The 16,738-nt window shown below is 48.7% G+C and overlaps 1 protein-coding gene across 1 annotated transcript in view; it reads right to left on the bottom strand.

The window, feature by feature from the left end:
- The window catches only part of LOC134573416 (rho guanine nucleotide exchange factor 3-like), a 61,426-nt gene that overhangs the window by 4,984 nt on the left and 39,704 nt on the right, over window positions 1–16,738 (bottom strand). Inside the window, exons 6-10 of the mRNA XM_063433170.1 lie at window positions 4,339–4,401; window positions 4,009–4,105; window positions 2,521–2,597; window positions 2,182–2,439; window positions 1,382–1,552 (exon numbers count right to left, since the gene is read on the bottom strand). Of these exons, the coding sequence (XP_063289240.1) occupies window positions 1,382–1,552; window positions 2,182–2,439; window positions 2,521–2,597; window positions 4,009–4,105; window positions 4,339–4,401 (666 nt within the window). The remainder of the gene's footprint in view (window positions 1–1,381; window positions 1,553–2,181; window positions 2,440–2,520; window positions 2,598–4,008; window positions 4,106–4,338; window positions 4,402–16,738) is intronic.

Below are 16,738 nucleotides of genomic sequence, written 5' to 3'. Positions count from 1 at the left end.
TGGACTTATTTAAAGAGAGTGGAATCGTTCATACTATATGCACCTTGGAAGAAGACGGAAGTCGAAACGCGTTGTGCCCTGTATGTTTTTATATTATTTTGTATTTTATGTGTATCTTAAAATAAATCCCTTTATATTTACCCACTTGGTCTCTTCGAGCCGTGGTGTGATCGGGGGAGGATTTGGAAGCTGAAAAAGCTGATCCCATTGGATTTAACAGCCTGCTGGTTACTATTTGAGGAGCAAATACAGTCAGAGCCTGCTATTATAGGCTCTGGAGATCGTGAGTGACCCAATACCTTATACTGTTTATATACAGTTTTTTATACAGTATTATGCTATGTACATTGTGTTTATTTATCTAGATTAATCCAGTATATTACTGACAGAATTACCCGTGTACAGATCTAAGTATAATATTGTGTTTTTGTTTATATAGCACCCCCCTCCTTTTCTTTCTTTTTCACCTATTGTATTTGTACAGTGCCTTTTGGTGATTACTTGGCACTTGGGGGTAGTTGCTGTTCACATTTTTTTGTTGCACTAATAGCGCCAATCCACCCACATATATCTCTGTAACAGGAAATATACTTTATTTATCTGAGAAAAGGGATTTAGGGGTGATTATTTCTGATGACAATGTAATAGAGCAGCAGGAAATGCTAGCAGAATGCTTGGTTGTATAGGGAGAGGTATTAGCAGTAGAAAGAGGGAAGTGCTGATTGCCATTGTACAGAACACTGGTGAGACCTCACTTGGAGTACTGTACGCAGTAATGGAGACCGTATCTTCAGAAGGATATTGATACCTTAGAGAGAGTTCAGAGAAGGGCTACTAAACTGGTTCATGGATTGCAGGATAAAACTTACCAGGAAAGGTTAAAGGATCTTAACATGTATAGCATGGAGGAAAGACGAGACAGGGGGAATATGATAGAAACATTTAAATACATAAAGGGAATCAACACAGTAAAGGAGGAGACTATATTTAAAAGAAGAAAAACTACCACAACAAGAGGACATAGTCTTAAATTAGAGGGACAAAGGTTTAAAAATAACATCAGGAAGTATTACTTTACTGAGAGGGTAGTGGATGCATGGAATAGCCTTCCAGCTGAAGTGGTAGAGGTTAACACAGTAAAGGAGTTTAAGCATGCGTGGGATAGGCATAAGGCTATCCTAACTATAAGATAAGCCCAGGGACTAATGAAAGTATTTAGAAAATTGGGCAGACTAGATGGGCCGAATGGTTCTTATCTGCCGTCACATTCTATGTATCTTCTTGGGAAGTGAATACCTGCAGGAATTGAGATATTTGTCGCACAGAAAGCTCAGCCAGTACACAGAGAAAAGGATGCTATGGTAGGAAACAAGTCACCCACCTGCCCTTTGTTGTTCTTAAGCTCTCCATGGCAGTGCAACAGGCATGAGCGAGCCACATCTCCCTCGTCTTGATTTTCATACAGATAGGACAGCCGCTTTCGATAGTATTCACACTCTGCTTCTCCCGTCTTGCGGTTAATCCAGCTGACAATCTCCTGGATCATACACACCTAGCAGCACAGGTCAGGGGTTATGGATGATAATCAGAAATATTAGCATAATGCCATCATAAATTTGCTTCCCTGCCAATGAGTGTAATGGCTGCAGGTCCAATAATAATCTTTTTCTACATTATGTAAATGGGCTGTGTTACCTTCCCAAGCCTGGCACAGTAATGGGTCCTTTTACCTTCCCAAGCCTGGCAGAGTAATGGGTCCTGTTACCTACCGAAGCCTTGCACAGTAATGGGTCCTGTTATCTACCCAACCCTGGCACAGTAATGGGTCCTCTTACCTTCCCAACCCTGGCAGAGTAATGGGTCCTGTTACCTACTGAAGCCTGGCACATTAATGGGTCCTCTTACCTTCCCAAGCCTAACACAGTAATGGGTCCTGTTACCTACCGAAGCCTGGCACAGTAATGGGTTCTGTTACCTTCCCAAGCCTGGCACAGTAATGGGTCCTGTTACCTTCCCAAGCCTGGCACAGTAATGGGTCCTGTTACCTTCCCAAGCCTGGCACAGTAATGGGTCCTGTTACCTTCCCAAGCCTGGCACAGTAATGGGTCCTGTTACCTACCGAAGCCTTGCACAGTAATGTGCTGCATTGCCTACCCAAGCCTAACACAGTAATGAACTCACAGACTGGCTGAGCGGAGTGTGATCTGGATGATCCAGCGCTGTGTGTTTTAGTAATTCCTTTAGCAGAAGTGGGTATTTCACCAGCCGGCTCCGGGGCAGGTCCAAGAAACTCCAGACATCCAGCTTCCGGCTGAAGGCAGATTCCTGGCACAGACGCAGAAAGTTCTGCACAGGGGCACTATTCCTCTTGTGGTCCAGTAGGGCTTTGGCCGCCACTTGGTTACAGCAGTAGGTGCTATAGGAGTTGAGGCAGGGCAGCTGGAAACAGAATAATAACAATTACAAGTATACTTGTGTCACCACCGGTTTCCCGCTGTAAAGATCCCAGGTCAAACTTACCCACTCCATCAAGGTAGGTCCAATCTGCTGCACTCTGCCGTCATCATGCCGTAATCTTGCCAAGCGCTCCAGCAAATCTGCGTGCGGATAGATGGTAAAGCAAACTCTGTCACTACAAGGGTAGCAATCCACCGTCCATTGTCCTCGATCATCCTGTTAATGGAACGCTATAGTCACCTAAATTACTTTAGCTAAATAAAGCAGTTTTAGTGTATAGATCATTCCCCTGCAATTTCACTGCTCAATTCACTGCCATTTAGGAGTTAAATCACTTTGTTTCTGTTTATGCAGCCCTAGCCACACCTCCCCTGGCTATGATTGACAGAGCCTGCATGAAACAAAAAACTGGTTTCACTTTCAAACAGATGTAATTTACCTTAAATAATTGTATCTCAATCTCTAAATTGAACTTTAATCACATACAGGAGGCTCTTGCAGGGTCTAGCAAGCTATTAACATAGCAGGGGATAAGAAAATCTTAATTAAACAGAACTTGCAATAAAGAAAGCCTAAATAGGGCTCTCTTTACAGGAAGCGTTTATGGAAGGCTGTGCAAGTCACATGCAGGGAGGTGTGACTAGGGTTCATAAACAAAGGGATTTAACTCCTAAATGGCAGAGGATTGAGCAGTGAGGCTGCAGGGGCATGTTCTATACACCAAAACTGCTTCGTTAAGCTAAAGTTGTTCAGGTGACTATAGTGTCCCTTTAAATAAACCAGCTGGGAAAATAAATAGCAGTGCGAAGAAATACATGGCCCACCATTTCTAATCCCGGGATGTAGAAGTATGAAACCCGATGTGAGACACAACAAGTGAAATGGTGCTGACTGAGGGCACACCAGGATAAAACCAGAAAACTATTTAAATAAAGGGATGAAAGATTAGAGAGTGTTCACTACCACCGGGAGACGGGAAAATATCTAAAGCCGATGTGTGGTGACAGAACTCCCCCAGAGACTAGGAATAGATCATCTGAAATACTGAGATGTTAACTCACCTCTGGTTTAGCTCCACCATGATGCAGATGCACTACTGTAACACCCACCTCTACTCTACCTGGACTCCAGTTTGGTTTGCCCACCATGGGGAACCCTCCCCACACAGGGCGCTCCTCTTTCACGCATTGACATGCTGGTTTCCTCCAGTGGTAGCTGATGAAGTTTGAAGATGTTGGTGCACTGCCTCCACCCCTGATTAGTTGGGTCTATCTACTTAACCCCATGAGATACTATGCCCTGTTCAAAACTAACTACATCTCCAGTCATCAATCCATGGCACAATGGAAACTATCAATTTTCCAATGCCCAGCCTCCACTGATTGCCACCATGCCAGCTTCGGAACATGGTCACATCAAGGAACGCTTGGTAAAGATGGCAGAAGGTTGCTGTGCCGGAGAGCAGGAGCACTGTCTGTAGGAGGGTTCTCCTGCTCACCTTGTCAGTCAGTTGTCCAGGTCTATGCTGATGGACTGATTGAAAATTCTCACCCTGATGCAGTGAAGGCAATGTGTCAATGATGCCGAAGATCTGATTTAACTCGTCCTGGGACAGAATTTCCAGCTTTAACATTGGCTCATAGTAATTCTGGGGAGAAAGAGAGAAGGATGTAAGAGGCTGTGGGAAAGCAATGCTCTGCGGGAACAAACACAGCGATGCTCTGCGGGAATAAATACAGTGATGCTCTGCGGTATGGGCATCCAGCTATGCAAGATATGAATATTCTGCCGAGGCACAGCAACGCTCTGCAGGAAGAGATTCAATTACATAATGATGCTCTGCAGAAGGTGAATTATGCTCTGCAGGGTCTGCTACTTTACCTTCTTCACCAAATTGAGATCTTCAATCAGCATGTTCTCCCCCTGCATCAGCTCAAATATCACCTGAGGACAAAGAGACTTAAAATCAGACCACCAGGAGGGATTCAGAACCCTACCATATCCTGTAAATGTCCATCCACCCCAATATACCCCCAACTACACATCTTATACCCACCACAATATACCCCAAACTACACACCCTATAGTCACCGCAATATACTTCAAACATACCAGCCTTATACCCACCCAATATATTATTATTTTATTATTTATATAGCGCCATCAGATTCCGTAGCGCTGTACAATGGGTGGACTAACAGACATGTAATTGTAACCAGACAGCTAGACGTACAGGAACAGAGAGGTGGAGGGCCCTGCTCAATGAGCTTACATTCTAGAAGGAGTGGGGTATAGCGACACAGAGGGTAAAAGTAGGGGTATTAAGTTGGTTGTTAGAAAAGTAGGAATGTGCATGGGGAAAATTTTTGGTTCGCTATACAGTTAGTAGGGGCGTGTCTAGTAAACAGTGAACAGCCTGTAGCTGCTCACTGTTAAAAAAAAAAAAAAAGGGGGTCCCCCCTCCCGAGCCCCCACCCGCAACGCGGGCTTTTGAACTAAAGGACCCCCCCACGGGGCCCTAAATACTAATAAGGGCGGGAACCTGATGTCCTCCCCCCTGGCCCCCACCCACCGCTCAGGGGTAGGGGCCCTAAATACTAATAAGGGGGGAACCTAATGTCCTCCCCCCGGCCCCCACCCCTGAGCGGTGGGTGGGGGCCCTACAGTAAAATAACGGGGGGGAGCTAATGTCCTCCCCCCTGGCCCCCACCCCTGAGCGGTGGGTGGGGGCCCTAAATACTAATAAGGGGGGGAACCTAATGTCCTTGTTGAGGGTCCATGTTGAGGGTCAAGCAGTGGTCTGGTTTAATGTGGGCTACCTGCCTGGTATTTATGCAGGTCTTCCACCTGGTGGACACTCCCCTAGGGGACCAGATGGAAGACTGGGACACAAATGGAAAAATAACCAATCACAGGCATACAGGGTTAAAACACTCCCACAGTACATTACAATCCCTCCCCTCTATCCTGGAGATAATTGGGAAGTAATCCAATTATCTCCAAGGACAGAGGCAAAACTCCATTAACCACATGGTTACAGTAAAACACTAAAATACTATAAAATACATAATATTACATTTGTCACAAAAAATATATACATGTAACCCATCCCCAGATAGCTGGGATCTGAGCGCACAAAAGTACCGAATAGCGCTCAGATCCTATGCACACAGTCCAATCGCCATGGAGTTAAAGTGTTCACAAAGTCTGTTCTTCATACGAATATACTCCACGGGATGGCTATCTGGGGAAATGCTGTTCATACGATTTAAACTACCGAATGAACAGGCATCCGGTTAAATGACCGACTGTAGAAGCATGGAGGCTGACGGCTCAGCGGTGTTCGCGCAAATAAGTGTCCGTTTCCAGTTCCATAGTATGGGCGCTGAACACCGCTGGCCGTTCGGGACTTTAAAATGGCCGCCGCCACGTTTTCGGCAAACGAACAAAGGCCACCCAGTATTCGTCAACTAAGCTGCGGTTAACCGCAGCTTCTGGGAGGTAAATTGCCGACACACTCCAGCTCCCAGGTGGTCCAGTAATTCGTGCGTTAGTTCGGTAGATTGAATCTACTGACCGCCGGGCAGAAAGGCACAAACAAGCCATTTCTGCAGGGGAAAAGAAGGCTTTTTAACATGGGGCCATAGTCCAGAGGCAACAGGCGGGCAACCAGGCTCCTCCAATGCAATGTGGCGAGATTGGTCTCGTCACAAGTACAGTCAGACACTCCCAGCCAAGGCACACAAACCCTCCCCTCTGCCTGTGATATAATTACTGAACATAATGGGCTAACTTAATTATCACAGGCAGGAAAATATACAGTTTTATACAATATTTATAACTTCCAAACTATACATACAATACACATAATCTGAACCAGCATAAGCAGTATACAAACATATGTCAAAATCATACAAATTGGTCCAGTGGTTCAAACGTTAGGTGGATGTTTGATTTGACCAACTGCAAGCATGGCTTTCCTGCCCAAAACAGTTCCACCGATTTAGGCTGTGCAGCCAGTCTATCTTCTCCTCTATCCTGGAGATAATTAAGTTACCACATCCACTTAACCCAATTATCTCCAGGTACAGGGAGTATCTCCATTTACAACAACAGTAAAAATACATAATTCCTATTATACTGAACAGAACCCCCACATTCAACCTATCCCCAGATAGCTTGGATCTGAGCGCTCAATATATCCGAACAGCGCTCAGATCCCACGAACAGAATAAAATCGCCATGGGGTTAAAGTTTAGCAAGGGCTGATGAGAGATTGAGGAGGGACAAAGCAGCCAGTTTAAACTGGTCTGGCAGTGTCCCTGGGACAATGCCCTACTGGAGAAACAATAGACCGGAAAAAGGGGGAGGGGAAAAGGCACATGTTCTCATGGAATTAAAGTGGTAAAAAAAGTGTGTTACAATCCAATATGCCCAAATAATGTTTTTAAAGGGCCATACACCCCAGGGCCATAGTCATAAGGAAGAGGCTGGCAATCAGGCTGCTCCAAAAGCAGTTGGTCACATAAAAAGCCAGTGACAAAAGGCAGTTTGTCATAGTCACATCTTACACAATGTTACAGTATAGCTGGGGGAAGAGATCAAAGGGAAAGACTTGTTTAAAGACAGAACTCTCTGGAAAAAGGGGACTGGATAAACCACTTTTGGGAGGGAAAAGGGATTCTGGCACTTGTAGTTAATGACTCAAGCACAGGAGACTGTCCCAGACTACCAAAGATGAAGGCGCAAGGGGAAGATCTTCATTTAAATGATTACGTATTGCCCTTTTACTATGTATCTATTGATTATGTACTGGATATGGTTATAATGTGTATTGTGTATATCCTTCTAAAATCTGTAACAGTATCCTAAATCAATATTTACAATACATTTTATTATACACTTGTGTTTGTGTCTTATTTGTCACACATTCCCTAAAAGAATATCCTTGTAAGAGGTGATGGTAGTGCCGTTGACTTGGCGGAATCCAGACTTAAGGGGGTCAAGCAGAGAGTTGGATTCGAGAAAGTCAGTCAATCTCATGTACACAACTCTCTCTCAAGGATCTTGGAGGCAAATGGCAGTAGCGATATAGGGCGGTAGTTGGATGGGGACTTGGGGTCAAGGATGGGCTTTTTCAGAATCGGGGTTAGGTTGCATCTTTGAAGGGTGAGGGAAATGTGCCAGAGGAAAGGGAGAGATGGAAAATGTTAGTGAGAGGAAGAGCAAGAGAGGGAGACATAGCGTGGATGAGATAGAAAGGAATAGGATCGAGGGAACAGGTGGTGGGGCGGGAGGACCAGAGCAGAGCAGAAACCTCGACTGCTGTAGCAGGTGCGAATGAGTGTAGCATGGTGGAAGGAATGGGGTTGGGTTATGTATTTGTAGGAGAAGGAGATAAATTAGAGATCTCTTCTCTGATTGTAGAGATCTTCTTAGTGTAGTGAGATGCAGAGTTTGTGGAGGACAAGGTGGTAGAAGGAAGGGGAGTAAAAGGGTGAAGAAGAGCATCAAAAGTGTGAAATACGGCATGGCTTGGAAGCCGAGGAAGATGGCGGCGTAGACCCGGAGCTCCTCTGCAGGCTGAGCACTAATCCTCCTCACAGCACTGATATTGCGGGCAGAAATGGGTAAATCCCACCGGGCATCGAGCACTACCAAGCCGGCGGACACGCCGAAGGGCGCAGCAACGGCATCGCTGCGGCAATTCCTCGTGGCTCCCGCGGACGCGGCCACTCGGGCCTACGCTAATGAAGAGCCTGCTGACGCCTCCCGCCCAGCGTCGCCACGAGGTGAGGGCCCAACAACTGCTGCCCAGACCCCTCCGGACCAACACCCGGACTGGGTCCAAATAATCAAAGCCCTGCCTACCAGACAAGACCTGAAAGAGGCCAACTCCGAGCTGAAAGCCTCTATCACCGCTGAATTGCACTCCCTCAGGGAGGACATTCAGGGCCTACACACCAAAGTGGCCCAACTAGAAGCAGACGCTGACCATTTAACCTCTGCTCAATCTGCAACCACAGATGCATTACGCCGCCACACGGCACAAATGAGACAAATGGCCCTGCACATGGAAGATTTGGACAACCGTGGCAGGCGCCAGAACATTCGGGTGCGTGGCATCCCAGAAGACCTTGACCAGACGACGCCGATAGCTGACACCCTCATGAACCTGTTCAACAAGATCCTGGGCCGCCCTGAGCATTCCGAGATAGAGCTCGTTAGAGCCCACAGAGCCCTGAGACCAAGGGGCCCTCCTGAGGCTCCTCCAAGAGACACCATCTGCTGCCTAGCCGACTTCAAGCTGAAGGAAGAAATCCTACAGAAAGCACGCAACACTGAAAAAGTGCAGCTAAATGGCGTGGAACTACAATTATACCCGGACCTCTCACCGGCCACCCTGGCCTACCGGCGGGCTATGAAGCCCCTCACAAGACTCCTTCAAAGTCACAGACTCAGATACAGGTGGTCTTTCCCGACCGGACTCCAAGTCATTACCCAGCAAGGGCCTTTTGCAATCCGAAATCCGGAAGACCTGAGCGACCTAGCTTTGGAACTACACCTCCCACCTGTCACCCTGCAATGGCCGGATCCTCTCGCTTTCTACGCACCGCTACAGATGACTCCAGGGCCTCGGCCACAGCAGCCCAGGAGCAGAGGGACTAGACAACAGGCCATCCGACCCTCCGGGATGGCGGTTTAAGTGAACACCACCGACTGCTGCAGCATATAACCGCAAGTACCAACTGACGGGACTCACTCCCCTGAACGGGGCTTAGTCCCCCCCGAGACACTGGGGGTTCTTAGACTATCTCACTAAAACACACTGCTCTACGCAAGGGGAGATTAGGGATACAGGGGGGACCCACCCGGCCCGGACACTTGGAGGGAGGCAGACACTGGGGGGTTACGTAAGGAGTAAAAGGAACAGAACTCGCTCCATTGAGGTAGCCACCCGCTCCTATACAACTGGCACTCATAGCTATCCACAAAAGCCATCTGACGACCGCTGGGGAGGGTGGGGGGGTGGGAGGGGGGAGAGAGGCGCCCACTAGGCCCTGTGCAGTTACGACAGCGGAGCTCTACTAGGACTGGGACCCACCGCTGGAGCCCTGTCCGCCCTGTGATGACTTAAACGAGCAGGGGGCGAGCTCCACCGGGGGGTCTCACTCACATATAGCTTAAGGGTTGGAGAAAAGAGCCATACTGTACAGCGGCCTGAACTCCCGCTCCCTCAACACACACATGCGGTGAGACACGAACATGGAGAAAACTAACATGGGGGGGAAAAGGAACCTCTTTTGGGAGGGCTGGGAAAATGGCGATTGGGCTGGGACACGGGTGGCGGGAGGGGGAGGAGAGGGCACGTTAGTTAGGTACGTAACTATGACAAGAATTGAATTACGCAGCAGGCGGATGTACACCACAACACAGTTTATTGTTTGATGTTTAATGTTGAGAGAGTTATATGGAAAGTGTTTCTGTAACTGTTATGTTATTTGCTTCTTCTCCACATGCACAAGACAGGCACCCCAGACAGCGACCAGTGCTAAGACCCGGAGCCAAATACTTACGACTTCAACCGAGGAGGACGCTAACACGAACCCGACTGTAGCTGACACAGCCGACAGAGAAACTACACGGACCCTACAAACCGACCTACACAATCAGGTACTCACTTGTCTACCACAGACAGATGCACAGACGCGGGGAGGACTGGTTCCACCCGGAGTCGCTCGACTTCCTTCTTCTGCCCCACAGGGCCCAGCGACCAAGACAAGGTGAACGGGATCAGCGGGCCACAGGTGGCCGCTGACTAATCCGTTCCCCGTCGCTGTCACCTCACCGTCTCTTTACAGAGGCGAGGACACACCTTCATATACTTCACACATCACCTTTCCCCTCCCCCCTCCTTCCCTGTATACCCCACCTGACCCGTAACTAGCAGACGCAGACGACCACAGACCCCTGGACTGGACTGAGACCCACGGACGGAATGACACAGCCACCCTCACACCCCGACACAAGGGCACTCGTGCCGGACTGCCTCACGGTCCTCTCCATCAATGCCAGAGGTCTTAATAAACCGGAGAAGCGCTCAGGAGCGCTCCGAGACTTCCACACCCACAGAGCCTCGATAGTGCTAATTCAGGAGACGCACTTCAGGGAAGGGTCTAGGCCCAAACTGACGAACCAACATTATCCCACTGGATATTATAGTGACTACCACGCGGGGAGGTCCAGAGGGACGGCTATTCTAATCGGGAAAAATATACCACTAGTAGTAACGGGACAGCTAACAGACAGAGAGGGTAGATTCCTCTTCCTTAAGGGCACGATAGCCGGTCAGGCCTATACATTCGCAAATGTATATGCTCCAAACACTCGACAATACCGGTTCCTGGCACGCACTCTTAGGATACTTAAGCCCTTCTCGGAAGGGATCCTCATAGTTGGGGGCGACCTCAATGTCGCGCTCAACCCGAGGTGGGACTCCTCGACCGGGAAGTCGGGGGTCCCGTCGCAACACTTGAATGCAATCAAAACCCTCCTGACCCGATCTCAACTGATAGATTGCTGGAGAGCCTACCACCCTGACGAGAGGGATTACACATATTTTTCACATGTCCACAACACCTACACCAGACTAGATTACATCTTCACCTCTCACTATAATCTACCGACCACGAGCGCGGCGGAGCACGGGGTGCCGACATGGTCGGATCATGCGCCGGTGACCCTGACACTCTCCTCACCCATGTTCAGGCCCCGCCACAACAAATGGCGACTTAATGACTACCTACTGACCAGACCCGACTTTACGTCCGAAATCTCAGGCACACTCAAGGAATATTTTGAGACGAACACTACTGACCACACCTCACCTACCATCAGATGGGAGGCACACAAAAGTGTGATACGCGGCCACTTCATCCGCCAGGGGTCCACTCTCAAAAAACAGACCAATAGTCGCATGGCAGACCTGGTAACAGAAATACACTCAATAAAACCGCACAACTACCGACACATCAGGCGACATTACTGCAACTTAGACGCGACCTGACGGGCCTCCTACACAGACAACATCACAGGGACGTACTTAGACACAAGGCCTTCTTCCTGCTCCACGGCAACAAAAGTGGAAAGCTACTGGCTGGAATGCTAGCCAAAAGACGACAGGGGACATATATTGACAGGATGAGAGACTCTAAGGGCACCTTACACCAACTGCCTTCCAAGATCCTTGACATAACACGGGATTACTACGCGAACCTATATGCCCTTCCCAGACCCCACCAACACAAACCCGGGGAAGTACTGCATGCGAAAATACAGGACTATTTGTCAGAACATTCCCTCCCGTCCCTGACACAGGAAATCGCGGACAGGCTAGACGAACCGATCTCCATAGAAGAGCTGGCCCGCATCATTAAAATGATGAAACAAGGCAAAAGCCCCGGCCCAGACGGGCTACCTCTCAAATACTACACTACGTTCGCAGACCTACTATACTCACCCCTTCTAGAGGCCTTAAACGCACTCAGGGAGGGCCACCACCTACCGAAACAGTCGCTAACAGCACACATCGCGCTCATCCCCAAGGAAGGCAAGGATAGGGAACACTGCGGGAACTACAGGCCCATCTCACTGATTAATTGCGATGTCAAACTGCTGGCTAAAATACTAGCCACAAGACTCCAGACACACATCCCCACCCTCATACACCCAGACCAGGTAGGCTTTGTCAGGGGACGCGAAGCAAGAGATAACACGATCAGAGCGCTAACGCTCATGCACAGACGACATGGCGGGACCGAGGGCGTTCTGCTGCTGTCGACAGACGCAGAGAAGGCCTTTGACAGAGTCGACTGGCAATATATGTTCCACATACTGACACACATCGGACTGGGCCCACATTTCCGGGGGTGGGTCGGGGCGTTGTACGACGGGCCCACCGCACACGTCATAGTGAACGGAGCCCTGACGAGCGCCTTCCCCATCACCAACGGAACGCGGCAGGGATGCCCCCTATCCCCCCTGCTCTTCGTGCTGACGCTCGAACCCTTCCTGACGCACATACGACACAATGAGGCATTTAGGGGAATTGGAACTGGAGACACGCAACACAAAATCGCGGCGTATGCCGACGACCTCCTTTTTTTCGTCTCCAACCCGGAGGTCTCACTCCCGAATATCCTGAAGGCCTTTGAGACCTTTAGGGAGATTGCTAACCTTAAGATCAATTACGCAAAATCCTACATCCTGAACATGAACCTATCGGAACATAGAGCCTCCCCTCTACGACAGAGCCATACCTTCCAATGGGCACAACACCGCATACAGTACTTGGGCACCTGGTTAACAAGGAAAGACACTGACCTATTCAAACACAACTTCACACCCCTACTGGACAGATTCCGGAAAGACCTATCTGAATGGGCATACCCGCACATCTCATGGCTGGGCAGGGTTCAAGTTATAAAGATGAACCTTCTCCCGCGCCTGCTATATCTTATGCAAGCCATACCGGTCACCATCCCCAGCTCATTCTTCCGAACCCTGAGACAAGACATCGGGAAATACATATGGGACCGCAAACGGCCAAGGGTCAAACTATCTACACTGACATTGCCAAAAGATGGGGGGGCTTAGCCATACCGGACTTCGCCTGGTACTACGACGCATGTCATCTCCAACGAGTCATGGAGTGGACAAAAGAGAATGTTCACAAGCGCTGGAAGGAGGCGGAGGAAACGGACACGGGGACACCACTGTCCACTGTCCCGTGGACGGGGAGAGGGGGTTATGGAGGACTGGGCACGCCATACACGACCGCAACACTGAGGGTGTGGGAGAGAGTAGAGAAGAGAAGTAGACTGGCCCCATTCCCGTCTCCCCTGCTCCCACTCACACACAACAACAGCTTCCCCCCGGGGCTTGACCCCAACGCGTTCAGGGACCTAATCAGACATAAAGTCCCCAGACTACATCACCTTCTGGCGGGGACGTAATGCAAGACACTCCCGACCTTACTGGAAGGGACCGCCCCCACCCTTTTACACCACCTTAAACACAGACAGCTTCGGAGTTATGTGCACACCCTCCCTGAGGGCATGGCAAGGAAGCGCGACCCCACCACATTTGAGAGGCTATGTATGGAGCCAGACCCGCAACCTCACGGGATCTCACACATATACGCCCTGCTACAAAGGGAAACACCAGCGGAGACTCCTAAATTCATGGGGAAATGGGAACGAACATTAGGGAAGACTTTCACGGAGGAAGAATGGGAACAGATGTGTTACTTGACACACCACTGTTCAGTCTTCAGCAAAACCCAAGAGACAGCGTTTAAGCTGCTAACGAACTGGTACCGTACCCCAATGGTACTGCATGCCATAGACCCTGAACACACAGACCTCTGTTGGAGGTGCAACAGGGAGACCGGCACTGCACTCCACCTCTGGTGGGATTGTGAACTGGTGCAGCCCTTCTGGCGGGGCATACACAGCATCCTGAAAACCTTCACCGACATACCACCCCCCTTCCTTCCAGAACACATGCTCCTTCACCACACACAGACCCCGAGAACACGCTACAAACACTCACTGACCATCAGAATCCTAAATATTGCCAAGCAGGTAATACCCCAATTCTGGAAACGGCAAATGACACCTCCGCTAACATCTTGGTTCTCCCAAATGGAGGAGCTTAGGGCCATAGAGGAACTCATTATGACTACATCCAACGCAACGACCAGGTACATGGAAATATGGACCCAATGGATACTGACCACCACAAGGGCAGACTTTGAGACCAGACTTCGATACGACCCATAATGACACACTGAGGGGACGAAAAGACCGGACAACCACAGGACGGACTCAGACAGAAGGGACTTGGACGCAGACGCACCCTTCCCCCACCCTCCCTGACAAGTCATTCCCGATTTCCCCCTACCCTCTGGCACACACACACCGACCATTAGCATGGCTCACAGCCGGAGCGACAACAGAGCGGACATGAACAGCTCCTGCGACGATACTCACTTCCCCAAGGGGAGACCACAGTAATTGCACCTCCACGAACAGACCCTTGATCACGGGGGTTGGACGTCCTACCGAACCCCACTGTGACCGATAGAACACTCTGCCACGACACCAGACCACCTCACAGGAGGGATACCTGACCGTCACACCACAGCCATGCGAACGGACACGGTACACGAAACCCACTCGGCGCATGGGGACGGGCGCAGCCGGGGAGGTCGGCATACATAAGATGCAATACAAACCTAGAGTGCCCTGACCAGAGCCGCCGCCGCTCGGGCTGCGCTCGTTCCCCTGGGCCGAGGTTGAACTGTGCAGGTGGAGAAACTATACGCATACTATGTAGTGATCTATGCACCTACTTCGATTACATGTCCATAAAATGCTTCCAGAAATACTATGCTGTGACCTGCGAGTCACCATTACTTGTTTGCTCATACATTTCTCCCATAAAGCCGTGACGTGACCTGCGAGTCACCTCTACCTACTTGCTTGAATACTGCTTACACAAGTGCCATACGGCGACCTGCGTGTCACCACCTACTGCATGTCTATACAATACTATGTTTACTGGAACAATTTGAAACTGAAAATACTAAATAAAAACATATTTACAAAAAAAAAGTGTGAAATACTTATGAGGGTGTTAAAGTAATTTACTTTTGCAGAGGAAAGTTTCAAGCTGTATGAGCTCAGCATAAATTTATAATGGAGAAAGTCAGATGCAAAGTGAGACTTTCTCCAGCAGCGTTCAGCAGTTCTGGAACATTATTGGAGGTAACGGGTCAGCTTGGTGTGCAAGGTTTGTAATTAGGGGGCGCTTGCTGCGTTTAATTGTAGGAGGTGCCATGATGTCGAGTTGAGAGGTGTCACATCATGCCATGTTCTGCGGAGATGTCTGGCTTTGGCTTCTGGTATCCAGTACTCTTTTTACTATCCCTGTTTAGTTTTTGTTGGTTTTTTGGTTTTCTATTCTATGTCTGGTTTTCTTTATGCTGGGTTTTCTGGGTTCGTTCCTATAATCTGTCCCTGGAATTCCCAGTCTCCCGGATTCATTTATATGTTTGTTTTATGTTGCCACAGCCGTTTGTTTTCCATTTTCCTTTTGTTTCAGTCTGGACCTGCAGCAGTGTTTCAAGTCTCTACCCTTTCTTGCAGGTAAGTGCTATATATGTCTTCTTAGGATGGTTTAGCATACATTAGGCAGTGTAGGACCTGCCAGATATGGGGTACATTGACGTTGTTGGCAGGCTTATGCAATGTATGATCATATAGTGTGACTAAATCCCCATGATTTCCATATATAGTGATTAGTTATTTCTCCTCTTGTTTTGCCTATCATATCTTGTCTTGTTTTATTTTGTAATCCCAGTCCATGTACAGTCCTGTCCTGCCCCTGTTTAGTTAATGTTCCCTTATGTATTGTGTACATATTCTGGGTTTAGCTTCCTATCTCTGGTTCTGGGTTCTACTAGTTCTGTCTTGTTTTCTTGTTTGGTGCCTTTCCTAGTCTTGGTTAGTTTCTGTACTGGATACATTCTTGCTGCAGAGCCTCCCTATTCAGCTCCTGGGAGGCCTGCTTACTTCCTAGCTCCTAGTTCCTGGGATCCGCTGTAGCTGCATTAGGGCCCTGGTATGTGGCCGCACAAACGCTGGTGCTCAACTGGAGACTCCCAACTTCTCATCAGGCACTCAGGGGTCCCGGTTTCCATACCGCCAACCGTGACAAGAGGAGAGAGCTGAGTTGTAGAGTGAGGTTGCAGAGTTAGGGCAAGTATATATCCCAAACTGCAAAGCTTATACCCACCCAATATACCGCAAACTACAAACCTTATACCGACCCCAAATATACCCCAAACTACATACCTTATACCCACCCAAATATACCCCAAACTACATACCTTATACCCACCCAATATACCGCAAACTACATACCTTATACCCACCCAATATACCTCAAACTACATACCTTATACCCACCCAATATACCTCAAACTACAAACCTTATACCAACCCTAAATATACCCCAAACTACATACCTTATACCCACCCAATATACCTCAAACTACAAACCTTATACCGACCCCAAATATACCCCAAACTACATACCTTATACCCACCCAATATACCTCAAACTACAAACCTTATACCGACCCCAAATATACCCCAAACTACATACCTTATACCCACCCAATATACCTCAAACTACAAACCTTATACCCACCCAA

This window comes from Pelobates fuscus, chromosome 9 (genome assembly GCF_036172605.1).
Source record: "Pelobates fuscus isolate aPelFus1 chromosome 9, aPelFus1.pri, whole genome shotgun sequence".
In the NCBI taxonomy this organism is placed as follows: domain Eukaryota; kingdom Metazoa; phylum Chordata; class Amphibia; order Anura; family Pelobatidae; genus Pelobates; species Pelobates fuscus.
The sequence above is the reverse complement of the archived record's forward strand: the minus strand, read 5'-3'. Positions and strand labels throughout refer to the sequence as shown.